We start from the raw sequence: 15,636 nt of genomic DNA, 5'->3' as shown, positions 1-15,636 counted from the left end.
AGACACATAGATCAGTGGAACAGAATGGAGAGCCCAGAAATAAACCCACACCTATGAGGTCAAGTAACTTATGACAAATGAGGCAAGAACATACAATGGGGAGACAACCATCTTTTCAATAAGTGGTGTTAGGAAAATTGGACAGCTACATGCAAAAGAATGAAATTGTGGACTGCTTTCTTACACCATGCACAAAAATAAACTCAAAATGGATTAAGACCTGAAACCTTAAAACTCCTAGACAAAGCAAAGGCAGTAAGACATTATTCTTAGCAATGTTTTTTTGGATACGTCTCCTCAAGCACTGGTATCAAAACCAGAAATAAACAACTGGGACCACATCAGCTAAAAAGCTTTTGCAGGGTGAAGAAAACCATTAACAAAATGAAAATGCAGCCTACTGAATGCAAGAAGATGATTGCAAACCATACATCTGATAAGGAGTTGATATCCAAAATACATCAACAACCATGTCACAAATCATAACAACAACAGCAAAACAACCCAGTTAAAAAACCGACAGAGGACTTGAATAGATATTTTTCCAAAGACAGCATACAGATGGCCAAAAAGCACATGAAAACATGCTGAACATCACTAATCATCACAGATATGTAAATCAAAAGCAGTGAGGTGCTACCTCATACCAGTCAGAATGGCTATTATCAAAAAGACAAGAAATAACACGTGTTGCTGAGGATGTGAGGAAAAGGAAACCCTTGTGCGCTCTTGGTAGGAATGTAAATTAGTGCAGCCACTATGGAAACAATTTGGAGGTTCCTCAAAAAATTATAAATAGAATTACTATGTGATCTAGAAATTCCACTTCTGGGTATTTGAAGAAAACGAAAAGAACAGTTCAAAAAGCTGTACTACCTTTATGCTTATTTACAATAGCCAGGACATAGATGTAACCCAAGTGTCCATCAATAGATAATAAATGGACAGAGAAGCTGTGGTGTGTGTGTGTGTGTGTATGTGTGTGTACACAGTGGAATATTACTGGAGTATTACACACACTGTAATATTACTCAGCTACAAAAAGAATGAAATCTTGCCATTTGTGACAACATGGTTGGACTTCGAGGATATCATGCTAAGTGAAATAAGTCAGAGAAAAGCAAACACTGTATGATTTGACTTATATGGGAAATCTAAAAAAACCAAAATGAACAAACAAAACAGAAACAGACTCATAGATAAAAAAGAACAAACTGGTGGTTGGGAGAGGGAACCGACAAAATAGGTGAAGGGAATTAAGAGGTAAAGAATTATAAAATAAGTCTCATGTCGTATACAGCACAGGAGATATAGTCAGTAATATCGTAATGATTTTGTATGGTGACAGATGGTATCTAGACCTATTATGGTGATCGTTTTGCGATATATAAAAATATCAGGGTACCTGTGTGGCTCAGTCTGACTCTTGACTTTGGCTCAGGTCGTGATCTCACAGTTGGTGGGTTTGAGCCCGTGTTGGGCCCTGTTTATTAAAAGAGGACTGGAGCACTTGGATGCCTCAGTCGGTTAAGCATCTGACTCTGATTTCAGCTCAGGTCATGATCTCATGGTTTGTGAGATTGATCCCTGCATTGGGCTCTGTGCTGACAGTGGGGAAGCTGCTCCGGATTCTCTCTCTGCCTCTATCTCTGCGCCTCCTGCACTCACTCTTCCTCTCTCTCTTCTCTCAGAATAAATAAACATAAAAAAATAAAATAAAAATATCAAATCACTATCTTATTCACCTGAAACTAATATAATATAATATCTCAAGTATAATTTAATAAAATAAATGAGACCACACTAAGTTACCATTTCACACCCACTAAAATAATTAAAATTAAAAAGATTGACCATAAGTGTTGGTGAGGTTGTAGAACAACCGGAATTCTCATTCACTGCTAATAAGAATGGTGGAACCACTTTGGAAAATCCTTTGTTCGTTTCTTTAAAATTTAAACACGCTGTTGGGGCGCCTGGGTGGCTCAGTCAGTTGGGCGTCCAACTTCGGCTCAGGTCATGATCTCGTGGTCTGTGAGTTCAAGCCCCGCATCGGGCTCTGGGCTGACAGCTCAGAGCCTGGAGCCTGTTTCGGATTCTGTGTCTCCCTCTCTCTCTGACCCTCGCCTGCTCATGCTCTGTCTCTCTCTGTCTCAAAAATAAATAGATGTTAAAAAAAAAAAAAAATTTAAACACGCCGTTGCCTTATGGTCCACTTACTCCTAGGTATTTACCCAAGAGAAGTGAAAGCTTATATTCCTATGTATACTTGGACAAGAATGTTCATAGCATTTTTATTTCTGACAGAAACTGGAAACAGCTCGGATGTCCGTCAGTAGGCGAAGGCATCAACGAACTGTGGTCCAGAATGTTGCTAAGCAGATAGAAGTCTTATGAAATGTTTCTCCCCTGCCCCATGTGGACCGCCATCCTTTTAGCTTTTGGCTTTCTGTAACCGTTTTCTTGCTGCCCACTGTTCAGCTCCTAAGCCCGTGTCACGTATTTATGGTTTGGTTATGTCTTTGGTATTTCTCTTGCTGATTTCTGTTTCAATCAGAATGGACCAGTTACGCTGTGATAATAAATAGTCCTAAATCCCAGTGGCTTAAAGTAAAGGTTGGTTTCTTTGTCGTGAACTGCGTGTCCATTTTGGTGCAGCTAAGAGTTCTATTCCCTGCCGAGGGAGGAGCCCTCCTCCGAGACATTGCTGGTTGCTGTGAATGTTGACTTAATGTAAAGTTTTGATTCGTAGGAGTTAAGACAGATTTTCAAGCTAGACTGCTTTTTTGTCCCATCATCATTAGTTGACTTTTATCTTATTGTAGGGTGCATTAAAATCTTTGATGACATCAGTAACTGTAACTTTTAATCCACAGCACAAAAAATTAAAATACTTCTCAACTTGTATTTACCTGGTAAATGCTATTTTTAGTCTTTTATTCCTGTGTGTTGGACAAAGAACCAAGATCCAGAGAGAGTAAACGAATTGGCACTTGCTACACAGCAGTGAAGCTGAACTAGAACCCAGGGTTTCCATTTTAATATTTTTGTGTAAATTGGAGCAAAATAAACGTACTGTCTACTTACACGTTTTTAATTTGACAGTCTCTTCAGCAGGCCGCATTTAAGAGAGGTCTCGTACACCTTTTGCCGGTGGCTGGAGCACGATGGATCCCCCAGGGGCACTGGACGCGGAGGATGAAGTGGGGCCGTTAGCCCATCTTGCCCCAAGTCCTCAAAGCGAAGCTGTTGCCCATGAATTCCAGGAGCTGTCCCTGCAGCCCAGCCAGCACCTGCCCCCGCTGAACGAGAGGAAGAATGGTGAGCTCTTCAGCATGTGTGGTGGGAGCTGGATTTAAAGATTCACCCCTTCATGAGTCCAATTGATTCCTGTTTGGTAGTAATTTTTCTTTTTCTTTTTCTTTTTCTTTTTCTTTTTTCTTTTCTTTTCTTTTTTTTTTTTTTTTTTTTTTTTTTTTGTCAGTTACCCTGGGCAGGCTGTCATGGCGGGGAGAGCCTTGTGGGTTATTGGCTGGTTTTGAGTAACAGGCAGAATTTCACTTTCCATCCAGTTCTTTCATTTATTTCCCCAATAAGTATCTGGTAGCAGTATTCTCCTTGGAAACAAGCTTTAGATTCAACTATTTTAGTACCAGCAGATTTCATGCTAGAAGATACTGGAGAATAGCTTCCTGCACTGATCCTAGGGAAGGTTGACTGTGGATTTGACTAGATTCTCCTCCCATTTTTCCCGTCTCCAGTGTGTTGCACCTTAATTTCAAGATTGATAAAATTTAAGCTATCTTAATGATTACTAAGAAAGCAAGAATTTTTTGTTGGAGTGTTTTTCTATTAATCGTTACAGGATATGACCATATTGTCATTCTCTGCCTATCGTTGTATACAAAATGAGTATTTTCTGTCCATTTGGTATCTGTTCAGGAAATTTTCATTGATCACAAAGGCTTCCCATCCTCTCTGGAAAACATAATACTGTCCATTTTTAATGTAAATGAGTAAGGATAGATGATAGACACTTATTTTTAATACTTAAAACATAAAAACTAACAAAATGTTAAAATTTATAAACACATCAAGCACTTATATTAAAAGGGCCACATTAAGAATTACAGCTGAATTTCTTATGCTTTCCACCGTTCTGAGTTTTACATTTACAAATAATAGTTTTTAAAAATTGTAGATTTAAAAACCTGAGGAAATAAAACCGTTCCCTTGTAAAACACTTCCTTTTGTACCTGGTTACTGTTTTTCTGGGTTCTGAGTCCTAACCAGGCCTTTTCATTATTGGCCTCACCTTCTTCAGGAAAGTGGAGAAAAGATGTATGTTATGATTCTTAGTTCTTTAGTACATGTGTTTGGAGTGTATTTGTTCTCCCTTCAAATAAGCCTTCTGGTACTTGTTCTTGGGCATAACCCTTGTCCGCTGTGAGTGGTGAAAAGCAGCATTCTGGCTCAGGTGCTGTCAGGCCCTTCAGGAGGCTGTCGTTCAGCAGTGGCTTTAGAATCTTCCATTTTTCTCAGACAGTGGCTTGGAGAGTATGACCACATTTACTGAAGCATGACCAAATGCGATCAGGTTCACACTGCACATTTGGGCCTGTATAGTGTTCAGATTCTTATCCTCAAAAAATGAGTTGCACTTGTATGAAATTGCAATAACACACAATTAGTCAGGAAAATGGTAGGGAAATGTATCGGGCAAATCTGTACTTCGTGATCGGCTTGACACAGTGCACCACGTTCTCTTGCAAGAATGTTGCCTTGAATATGTATGCCTGAATGTAAGCTAAGCCCAAATATTAAGTAGCCTCCCCTTCTAAACTTTTGGGAAGTGGAGTAAATGGTAAGAATTTTAATTTTTTAATTTAGTTACATGTCCATAATTAAAATCACATTTTTATGATGCAGTGCAATAATATAGAAGGATTCCTTCATTCACACTAATATTTCATAGAACCATCTGGCTCACATTCTATCCATGAATCTTTGGGGGAAATGCTTTTTTTTTTCTCATCATCAGCAGAACCCCTTGGCATCATGCACGTAGTGCTAAAATCCACGGTGCGTCTTCACTACTGTCTCTTTCGTCTGAGTTACAGCAGCTTGTGAGTATATGTATGACCTGATACCACAGATTTTCTGTCTAAACCACAAGTACCATTGACAGAATGGTGTGTGTGTGTGTGGTGTATTGTCATATACTCATAATCTCTATAGCATAATCACTCTTGTGATTTGTGATTGGTTATAACATTTTATGGGGCTGCAGTTCCTGTTTTAGAATGTAATTATCTGTTTTCTGTGAGTACGTAATGTATTCACTGGCTTAAAATGTACAGGGTACCAATGGGTACACAGTGAAAAGAAAGTCACTTCCCAGTCTTTCCCCTCAGCTACATGATTCCTTTCCTGGAGTTCACTATTGTCATTTGTATCCTTTCTGACAGAATTGTATTTGACTACTTTTTTAAAATGAGTTTTTGAAACTGTTCTTTGCAATGACACTTAGTACTTCCGATTTTAAGGTTATAACCTAGGAATAATTAATCTGTTGGCCTTCTCCGCCCCCTCCCCCCCGTTTATGATTCTACTAAGATATTTTTATAAACATCCTAAAACTAGCTTTAAATGAAGTTAATTTTTAAGCAAATGTTTTCCTCAAGTACTTTTTTTGTTCAATATTGAGTAAATGAAAGAATATCTTATGAAATGCTATGTAAAGACTCAAGTAGCAGACAGTCTCTTCTTTTTTTTTTTTAATATGAAATTTATTGTCAAATTGGTTTCCATACAAAACCCAGTGCTCATCCCAATAGGTGCCCTCCTCAGTGCCCATCACCCACTTTCCCCTCCTTCCCACCCCCCCCCCCCGATCTCTTCTTTTTTAATAAATGACTTCAGGCAGTTAAAAAGCTTACCTTATATTCAGGCATATACTCTAATGTCAGGCTTATGATATATTAGCTTGATTTACATATATATTCCAAGGCATACATGGAATCCTTTGTATAGCTATCAGAAATCTACATTTTTGATAGTTATATGAGTCAAGTGGAATCACATCAAGCAATTATGGAATTAGAAGAAGCGTAACTTTCTTACCCTACTGAATTTTTCATGTTTATGCTTCATTTTTAAGTCTTCTTAATGCCCTGTTTAGATTATATCATATACAAAATGTGAATCTTAGCCTCGAAATTAATTAATACAAAAAACTCTTTAGAGTATTATGAAATAGTCCGATTTAGGTATTTTCTTGTGATTGTGTTTCATTGTTAGCCCTAAGCATTTGAATTTCACTTGTTTGAATTATTTCCCTTTCTAGTTGGGGGGAAAATGAAGACACTTCAATTTGGATCAGTGTGTAGAAGGATCATGTCACCAAATAGTTTATAAATAAACTTAATGAGAGAGAAGTTGACATCTACGTAATGACTCCAGGATCCTCCCTTAGTTTTGACTGATACTTATGTTGGCATTGTAGTGGCAGAGCAGAACATTCATTCCTACTCCTGTAGCACATGTGAAAGATAAGCTGGGGCTGTTCTTTACCCCTGAACGTGTGGCCGGTGGCACCTCCAAAGTAAGGCCACCAATTAGGCCATTAATTCTTCCCAAGAAGTGAGTTCTTCCTAAAAGAAATGTGGGTATACAGAACACATAAATGACAGACTTTTACTGAAACAGCGCACACACAGAGAACTTGAGCTTTGTTTTGATGTTTTACACAGTATTAACGTTCCTTCAGATGGTAAACACTGGCAGTAAAGGGGAAATCAGTCCGAGGGACAGTTAGTTGTTTTTTATTGTTCACGTGGGAAAAGCTCAGATGCTGTAAGTTGAATACAGCTTCGTAAAGGCAGGGAAAGGCGAAGTAGATGGAACCGACACGCCTCCAAGAGCTCCAGCCCTCTGTGTTGTGCCCGCACTAGGGGAGACCACAGCAGGAAGGCTTTGGTTCCCGAGGTCATTTGCAAGACCGAGAAGTGTGCTGGTTGGTGAATGTAAGCTTTTGAGTCACTCCCAGCATTGACAATAAAGCAGATAAATTGACATAGATTCCCGTTTTGCACAGCAGTTTGGTATTTTAACACTTGGGACAGCTCTGAAAATGAGGCACAGTCCAGTCGTGTTCACATGGCCACAGGTAACGCCCCAGGCCGGCTGTCAGTAGTATGGAGTAGGTGGAAAAATAGTGTCTGCTACTTTCTCTTCCGTTTATTAGCAGACTTTTTGAAACTGTATTTACTTGGGAACAGCGTGTTTTAGGCCTCAGTGAAGAAGAGACTTTGTCATTCTTATTTTAAACTTTGACGCTTCTAGTTACCGTACTCGTTGGGTTTTTGATTTCATGGTCCCGTTTTGAATTTTTTTCCCTAAGATTTTCCATCCATTAAATTTATCACAATGGACGGTTTTAGACCATCTCTTGTTCTGCTCTTGAATGATTATACTAAAGAGAAAAGAGTTCATTCAAAAGTTTGTTGCACACGAGGGAACACAAGGTATTTCTTTGCATTAGATTCAATACAGGTATCAATACATTTGCACACAGATAACTTTGCCTTGCCATGGAACTCGGCTAAAGAAAATTGCTTGCCTTGTACTATAGAAAATAAATGGTATTTGTTCAAAGCTGATCTTTTCTTCATGCAACATTTCCTCATTCCTCATTAACCTGTTAGGTTTACTGTCACTCTAGGTGTTTGGAAATGCACAAAGGTGGTAAGCATTTGTCTGGACCAGAACCCTGTTCCTTAAGAGTATACATGAGATGGGGTGGCCATCTGGAGATTGGTGAGGAAAAGGGAGAATATTTCTATTTTTCTCTGGAGCAGACAGCCAGACATAAGATTCTCAGAGTGTCATAAGTGGGAAGGAAATAAATAGATGCTAAATAACCAAAACATGTAACTCTAGGATTCTTGCTTTCCCTTTCTTTAACTGGAGGTAATCGAAACAAGTAAGATTCTGTAAAATTCTCTTGTCCTTGGCTTTACTGTTAACATCTTTAGGACCTTAAATATTTAAAATTTTCAGTGATATTAATAAACAGTCTGATACATTTAGATAATTTCCTTTTCTGCTTTGGATGTTACTTAAGAGTATTTAGACTGAGAACAGAAATAGGTATAATTTCCTTAATTAATTTTCCTTAGTTTCTAATAGATTTCTGAGATTAGCCTTTACAGGTAAATGCTTAACACAGTTATAAAGTTTAAAAGCCAATTGTGAGCCCCCTGACCACTGTAAAAGAAATTCTTGATTAATTAAGGTGGTTTTCGTATGTTTTGTCTATGACAATCTCTTGAACCTTTCACCATGAAAACAAAGTCATATAAGTAGCTTAAAGGTGAGGTACTCTATTTCGCAATGCTCTTTACAAAGTCTCCTATTAAACAGCATGCTTTGTTTCACAGTGTAAATGAGCACCTATAACCCTGTCCGTCACCTTTTTTTCTACTCTGGGCTTCTTGTTACTGAGGACTTAGCTGGCTTTAGCGCATCGCCTAACACACCCAAGCAGTGTGCGGGTGGAGGGAGGGGGCTGGGCCTTAATCTCACACACGCCCATCTACAGCTGGCAGGGTCAGAGCACTATCAGAGGCCTACTGAGTCATTGCTGACCGGATGGATGCAGCTTACGGTTTCAGAAGTGCATCAGCAAGATGGCAGGCCCCAGTTCAGCACGAGCAAAGCCCCATTTTGAGTTATTTATCCAGTCTTTATATTGTGTCCTCTTGCAAACATGCCCTTCGAGTGTTGACAGTTAATGTATTTATTAAAAGTAAGATTTAGAACTTAATAGTAATTATCAGTTTAATCTAGCATTATCTTAAAATTATTAAAATGTTTGCCTGAAATTTTTATAAGGATTTTCTAAAGTTACGAGAGTCCTAAAAGTGCATTGTTTCATATATAGATTATTTGAGATAATTTTCATAAAACTAGAGTCTAGAGTCTAGTTTCATAAAACTAGAGATAATTTTCATAAAACTAGAGTCTACTAAATATGACTTATATTAAGCACTGGATCAGCAAATAAACTGACACTAATTTATTAAGAAACAGGCTTTCCTGTCCGTCAGAGGGTAATTTTAATTACCTATACAATGTAAATGATTAGTTAATAAAGATTACTCAACTACAGTACCCTAGTTACTTAGACCTTTCAAGGTACTTGGAATTAAATAGTTGGTTTATAATCAGACCCTGTGCGAGGCCAAAAGACTTCATTAAAATTAAGTAGGGGCTCTTTGTGCCTGTGTGCTCCCCCTAAGCCAACTACAGTGTGACCTCTTTTAGCTAAAAAGGAAGAGAGAGGATAGATACTGGATACCTGCTGTCTACTGTGACTCTTTTGAAAGAGCTGTTAAGTATAGGGAATAAAGTGGGGAAAAGTGGTCGTGATTTTTTTTCAGCCTTTGTTGTTTTATTTTAAGATATCAGTAATAAAGCACTTTTGAGACAGAAAGCAGCAAGACAAATATGTTGGAATACCAGACATACTGGAATTTTCTCTTTGGGTTTTAGTTAATTATCACCCTGACTAATTAGCAAATATCATACCCAGTGTTTTTCTAACTCCTTTAAATTAACCCCTGCTGTTGGCTACCCTCACCTGCTGCCCTCACTGTTATTAACAGGAAGTGTAGTCTTTTGGGAGTCAGGACTCCAGTGTCCTCTGCTGACTCAGTCTGTGAGCATGGGTAAGTCTCAGAAGCGCTCTGTGTCACGGTGTGCCCGTTGTAGTACCTGTATGGTAGCTTTCAGCCCATGTGTCCTTCTCTGGCTGCCCTTCCTCATTGCATCATGTGCTCTTATATCTCATTGTCACTCTTGCCTGTGCTGTTCATTGGGCAGCAGAACCAGGAAGAATGGAAGATGACTTCCGTCTCAGCAGGTGGAATTTTCCATAGATACAAGTTAATGATGTCGCTGTGTATCCCATTCTTCAAGGTGTATTATTAAGCATACATGCCAGCTCGCCCAATTAGTCAGACTTTCCCCCATATTTAAAAAGAAAGAGAAATTGAATCAATTCTGTTGTCCTAAAAAAAATTTTTTTTAATCTAATTTAGGACATGCAGTATCTTCCTATTCATGGTATTTAAGGGTTGGCAGGTATGTGTTAACATTTTTATAGTAAGCATCAGACTATCAAAAGACAATTTTTTAGCTTTGTTTAAAGTCCAAATTATTCATGTTCTATTCTGGTCATCTTTGTGGTTGTCTGCATCAAGGAAATGCTAATAGTTGGGTGTCTGTTTCACACAACTTAAATTTTTGATACATGATCTCTGTGTTTAATGAAGATATAACAAGAAAAGCAGAAAGTCTGATCAACAACTTGCCTTTGGTTCTTGTGGGCTAGTTAAAAAAGTAACATACTAGAATTTGTCAGTACTGTCTGAAGATTTGAGGTTCATAGCCTCAAGATAAGAAACCCTCTCTGACAGAAGCCATGATCCCAACATAGCAGTGAGGAAGTGTGTTGACTGACCATTTGACGAAAGCACCAGCATGCAGTATATACAAGGGAAAGTTTGCCATATGGGATACTCAGCTCTCCAAAATAGCCTAAAAATCAGCATTTCAGGAGTGGAAGTAGGGACTCTTTTACTATTAGAAAACATTTACTGAATGACCACTGTGTCTCCTACCCTAGAATAGTTCTTAGATTTTAATCCTCTAGTACAACGTTGGCAGTTCACAGCGTAGTGTAGTGTATCCTCATAAAACTGTTGGACACGTAGATCTTTGAAAGCCGTATCTTCAACTATATACAGAAAAGTAACTCGGAGACGATTCTTGCAGATAACAGAGAGGAAGAAGAACCTAGTTTTAAGGAAGAGGGCTGTGAAAAAATAAAATAAAAAGTAAAGAGGGCTGTGGAGCCAAGCATAGAGCCCGCTCTCTTGTACTCGCTGTGTGGTGTCAGACACAAAGTCTGTGTCTTTCGTCCGTGAATAGGAATCATGTTAGATGTACCTCATAAATCACTGAGAGGCTTCAAATACTAGAGCTCTTGTACAAACTGGCGTGCACATGGGACATCATAAAATACAGTACATGGAATAGGTACCCAGCACTGCCTGCCTGACGTAAAAATACCACGAAAGAGGCAGTATGCACAGTGGTTAAGAGCACCAACTCTGGAGCCAGCCTGTCTGAGCCTAGATCCTGGCCACACCACCACTGAACTTAGACAAATTAGTTATCCTCCCCTTGCCTCGGTCTCCTCATTTGCACAATGGGGACCCTACTATGACCTGCTTCACAGAGTTGCTAGGAAGATTAAATGAGTTCATGTAAGTGAAGTGTTTAGAACAACAAGGGCAAGTAAGTAGCACTTTACAACTGTTTGTTATTGTTACGTATGTTTTGAGCATGTAGTACAGTTGGTCCTTCAACAACGTGGGTTTGAACTGCACGGGTCCCCACATAGGCAGGCGGTTTCTGATAGCTAGTATAGTGCCGGAAGTGTATTTTCTCCTCTTCGTGATTTTCTCAATCACATTTTTTCCTCTAGATTTATTGTAAGAGTACGGCATGTAACACATATAACATATGAATGTGTGTTACCTGTTGATGTCTTAGGTCAACGGTAGGCACTTGAGTTTTGGGGGAGTCGAACGTTATTTGTGAATTTTCAACTGCCACGCTGTATTCCACTTCATATTAAGTGAATATAGTTTTCAGGATTCCACCATGGGTTTGTTTTTTGTTTTTTGTTTTTTTATAGCGTTTAGTGTCTCTTTCAATGGTCCCAGTCATTTCTAAGCCCGTTTTCCACAAGTATTTCTTTTTAAAGATACCAAAATGACATGCAGTTTCTTAATGTCTCTCCATGTACCTTCACAACACTTGAAGAGCAGCTTATCTGATGAGAGCTCAGAGGGCAAGTGCAGTAGGCACTGATTTCCCATGGAGTTTGTCTGTCTTGTTGGTACTGCCAGTTCCCACAATCCTAGCATTCCCTGGGCATCAGTCAGTGTCTGCAAGGAATGATTTTCAAATATTAAAGCATGTGAAAAGACAAACAGGCCAAAACTCAGAGCTCTCTAGGGACCATGACCTCCAAAACAGACTCCGTTCTGACATTTTCACAGGCTGCTTGAAGGAATTCCAGCAGGGCCATTCCAGTTGGTAAACTCCTAAACAAACCCACTGTCATCAAGGACTGATTTATAGATCTTTCTCCTTCTTATGTACTTACTCTGAAGAGATTAGGATAGTAGATATGGTTGCTCAGACGCTTTTAAGGCATTTGATGTATATGATAAGTATTATACAGAAGACTTGTGGTATTTTGAGGTAGTAAAACAGTCATTTGTTTAAAGAGATTTCTTGCTCTGAGTTGACTTTTAAATTTTTTCTTTTTCCTTTTGATTCCTGGAAATCTGTGTCGTAATCACATCTCGCAACTAATTTTTTTTCATTAAGAACCCAATTATTTAGCAAAGAAATTGACTAAATTCGGGAATGACCTTTTAAAAAATAAACATGTATGTATACAATGACATGTTTCATAATGACCTTTGGCATATGTGAGAACAAACAGTTTTAGTGTTGTAGAATGTTCTTCTGTGAAATCTTGGTGTGATGGCAGTTGTTTAGATGATGCTTTAAGGTCATTTAGAAGGGGAGCGGGTCTAGAAGTTTTTCAACTAATCTGAATTCTCTTAAAATATTCTATTGTGTAGTATTATACACTTCTTAAAAAAAGCAACGTAGGGCAAAAAATAAATGAGAGGGCCAGAAGCCAAGAGATTTAGAGTCTGAGCAACCTAAGGAAATGGGTAATTGGGATTTATTTGGTTTACAGTTGGCCTTAAACGCTACCAGCCTCATGGTTCTCCAATCTGGAGCATGTATGAAATTCCAGGGCAGAACAGCGTTCTGCATTTGAAGGGTCAGGTTTGTTGGAGGTGGTGGGGGGCGGGGGTTGTGTGGTTTGTTTCCTTCTTTGCATGTTTCTTTCTAATGAGTTAATCCTTTGGGTGAAAGTACAAAGTTTTCAGTATTTAACAAATGAATCCTACACAGTGAGAACTTTGTTGTAATTTGTCATCTGATTATGGTGTAGGATTGTAATATGTTTTAAACAAATTTTAAAATGGGACGCAGGAAATAATTGGTGTATGATTTCAACCAAGCCTCTTAATATTAGTGGTACAAATAAACCTCATTTTTATCACATTCTAGGAAGCTTTTAGAAACCCAGCATATTTTAGAGGTCTCCTTGGTAAAAGAAAATGGAAACAAAAGCGACGTAACAAGGTGCTTAGTAACTGGTCACAGGTAGTTACTGAATGTACTAAAGTATTTTGTGGCTCTTGACTGATGTATAAAATGTATATGATGAAAAAGATCTATGTGCTTATATTACTGTTTTTCTCAAGCCGAGAATAACAAAGTGATATTTAACTAGACATACTCTTAATATGACAAAGTAGTACTTTTCTAATATATTTTTCTAACATGGATGTTTCTGTCTCTCACTGTCAGTTTCAGTTAGGTAGTCTCTTCATCTTTCAAAACAATGGAACTTGATTCAATAACTTGCTGATAAACTAGTGAAATTTCTGCCTGTATAATTGTGTGCTTGTTTGCTTGTGTGTAGAGTTAGAGTAGCTGCTTGATTGCTTGCTGAATGCTTTTTGAACCCTCAACAGAAACAAAGTTTACAACCTTCAAGAATTTGAAGATTTTATTTGGACACCCAAGTATAATTTGGAGGATTTTCCAGATAAAAGAATTTACACTTAAACCAAGCAGATTGAGCAAGGATTGAAAAAAATTGAAATTTAAAGAAATCCAAGAACTTAGTCCTAAACTGTGAATTTCAGAATCCAGTGGGTTTAGACATAATTTGGTTTTTGTTCTATTACATTGAAACTATGTAACATGTACTCTGTCATAAAAATGTATACATCTCTTAAGTGACCAGGAATGTTTCATGTATCCTTGAGGGTGAAATGTTCTGTAAATGTCAGGTCCTGTTGGTTTATCAGATTGTTCAAGTCCTTTATCCTTACTGATTTTCTTACCTCTTGTTCTGTCAGTTGCCCAGAGAGGTATGTTGAAAACCCCAACTAATATTGTGGAATTGTTTATTTTTCCTTTCAGTAATTTTTTCCTTTTCATATTTTGAGGGTCTATTATGTGTTCTTGTTGGATTGATCCCTTTGTATTATGAAATACCTGCATCCTTAGTAATGATCCTTTTCCCAAAGTCTACTTTGTCTGGTACTAATATAGGCCCCCTGAGTTTCTTACGGATTGCACGGTACATCTTTACCCAGCTTCTACCTTTAACTCATCTGCACCTTTAGATTTAAAGTAGATTTCTTTCAGATAGCATAGAGCTGGATCTTTCTTTTTTTAGTCTAGTCTGACAGTCTCTTTCTTTCAGTTGCAGTGTTTAGATAGATTACATTTAAGGTCATTATTGATTTATGTGGCATATTAGTTATCTATAGCTGTGGAACAAAGTACTTCATACCTTAGCAACTTAACACAAGACGCATTTATTATCTCCTAGTTTGTTTAGGTCAGGAATTCAGGCACAGTTTAGCTGGATACCTCTGTCTCTCATAAGCCTGCAGTCAGATGTCAGCCAAGGCTGGGGTTTCATCTGAAGGTTCAACTGGTGAAGGATCTGCTCGTAACCTTAGTTATATTGTTGTTGGCAAGATTCAGTTCATTGAGGACTATTGGACCAAGGGCCTCAGTTCCTCTCTGGATGCTGGATGCTGGCTGGAGCCTTGTTCTTTCCCACATGGGCCTCTCCCGTATGGCATCTTACTTTCTCAAAGCCAGTAAGAGAGATGTGTGCTAGCAAGACCAAAGTGATCTTTTTCTTCCCCCAACATTTTCTCAACATTGTCCTTTTCTTTTGTTTAGAAGCAAATTACTCGGGGCGCCTGGGTGGCGCAGTCGGTTAAGCGTCCGACTTCAGCCAGGTCACGATCTCGCGGTCCGTGAGTTCGAGCCCCGCGTCGGGCTCTGGGCTGATGGCTCAGAGCCTGGAGCCTGTTTCCGATTCTGTGTCTCCCTCTCTCTCTGCCCCTCCCCCGTTCATGCTCTGTCTCTCTCTGTCCCAAAAATAAATAAACGTTGAAAAAAAAAATTAAAAAAAAAAAAAAAAGAAGCAAATTACTCAAGGGGAAAGGATTATAGAAGACCATAAATACCAGAAGGCAGGGATCATTAGAGGCCACCTGCCACAATTGAATTTAAAATCTATTATTTTGCTATATATTGTATTTATCTAGTCAGTTCACTCTTCCTTTATTCCTTTTTTTTTTTGCCTTTAAAAAAAATTTTTTTTAGTATTTTGTGTATTATTATTTTTACAACATCCTATTAGCTTTACTTTTTTTTCAAATGTTCACTGATCTTTTCAAATGAAGGTCTAATATGCTACTAATCCTATCCAATAAAACGTTAATCGTAATTTATTGTTATCTCTGGAAGTTCCATTTTGTTCTTTTTTACATTGTCTTTTTCTCTCATCATTATATTCATGTTTTCCTTTAAATACTTGTACATAGTGGGGCACCTGGGTGGCTCAGTCGGTTAAGCGTCTGACTTTTGGTTTCGGCTCAG

The 15,636-nt window shown here is 38.3% G+C and overlaps 1 protein-coding gene across 7 annotated transcripts in view; it reads left to right on the top strand.

Annotated features, from left to right (window-relative positions):
* Positions 1-15,636, top strand: part of MRTFB (myocardin related transcription factor B) — a 204,849-nt gene that overhangs the window by 71,990 nt on the left and 117,223 nt on the right. For 4 of the 7 annotated variants that reach the window (XM_086691181.1, XM_086691175.1, XM_086691180.1 and 1 more), the window contains exons 2-3: positions 3,106-3,321; positions 9,669-9,731. In XM_086691181.1, the coding sequence (XP_086547307.1) occupies positions 3,168-3,321; positions 9,669-9,731 (217 nt within the window). In that variant the 5' untranslated portion in view covers positions 3,106-3,167. The remainder of the gene's footprint in view (positions 1-3,105; positions 3,322-9,668; positions 9,732-15,636) is intronic. The other 3 variants (XM_025916769.2, XM_086691176.1, XM_025916768.2) reach the window with 1 other exon arrangement.

This window comes from Puma concolor, chromosome E3, assembly GCF_028749965.1.
Source record: "Puma concolor isolate L17-30 chromosome E3, mPumCon1.1.hap2, whole genome shotgun sequence".
Lineage (NCBI taxonomy): Eukaryota > Metazoa > Chordata > Mammalia > Carnivora > Felidae > Puma > Puma concolor.
The sequence above is the reverse complement of the archived record's forward strand: the minus strand, read 5'-3'. Positions and strand labels throughout refer to the sequence as shown.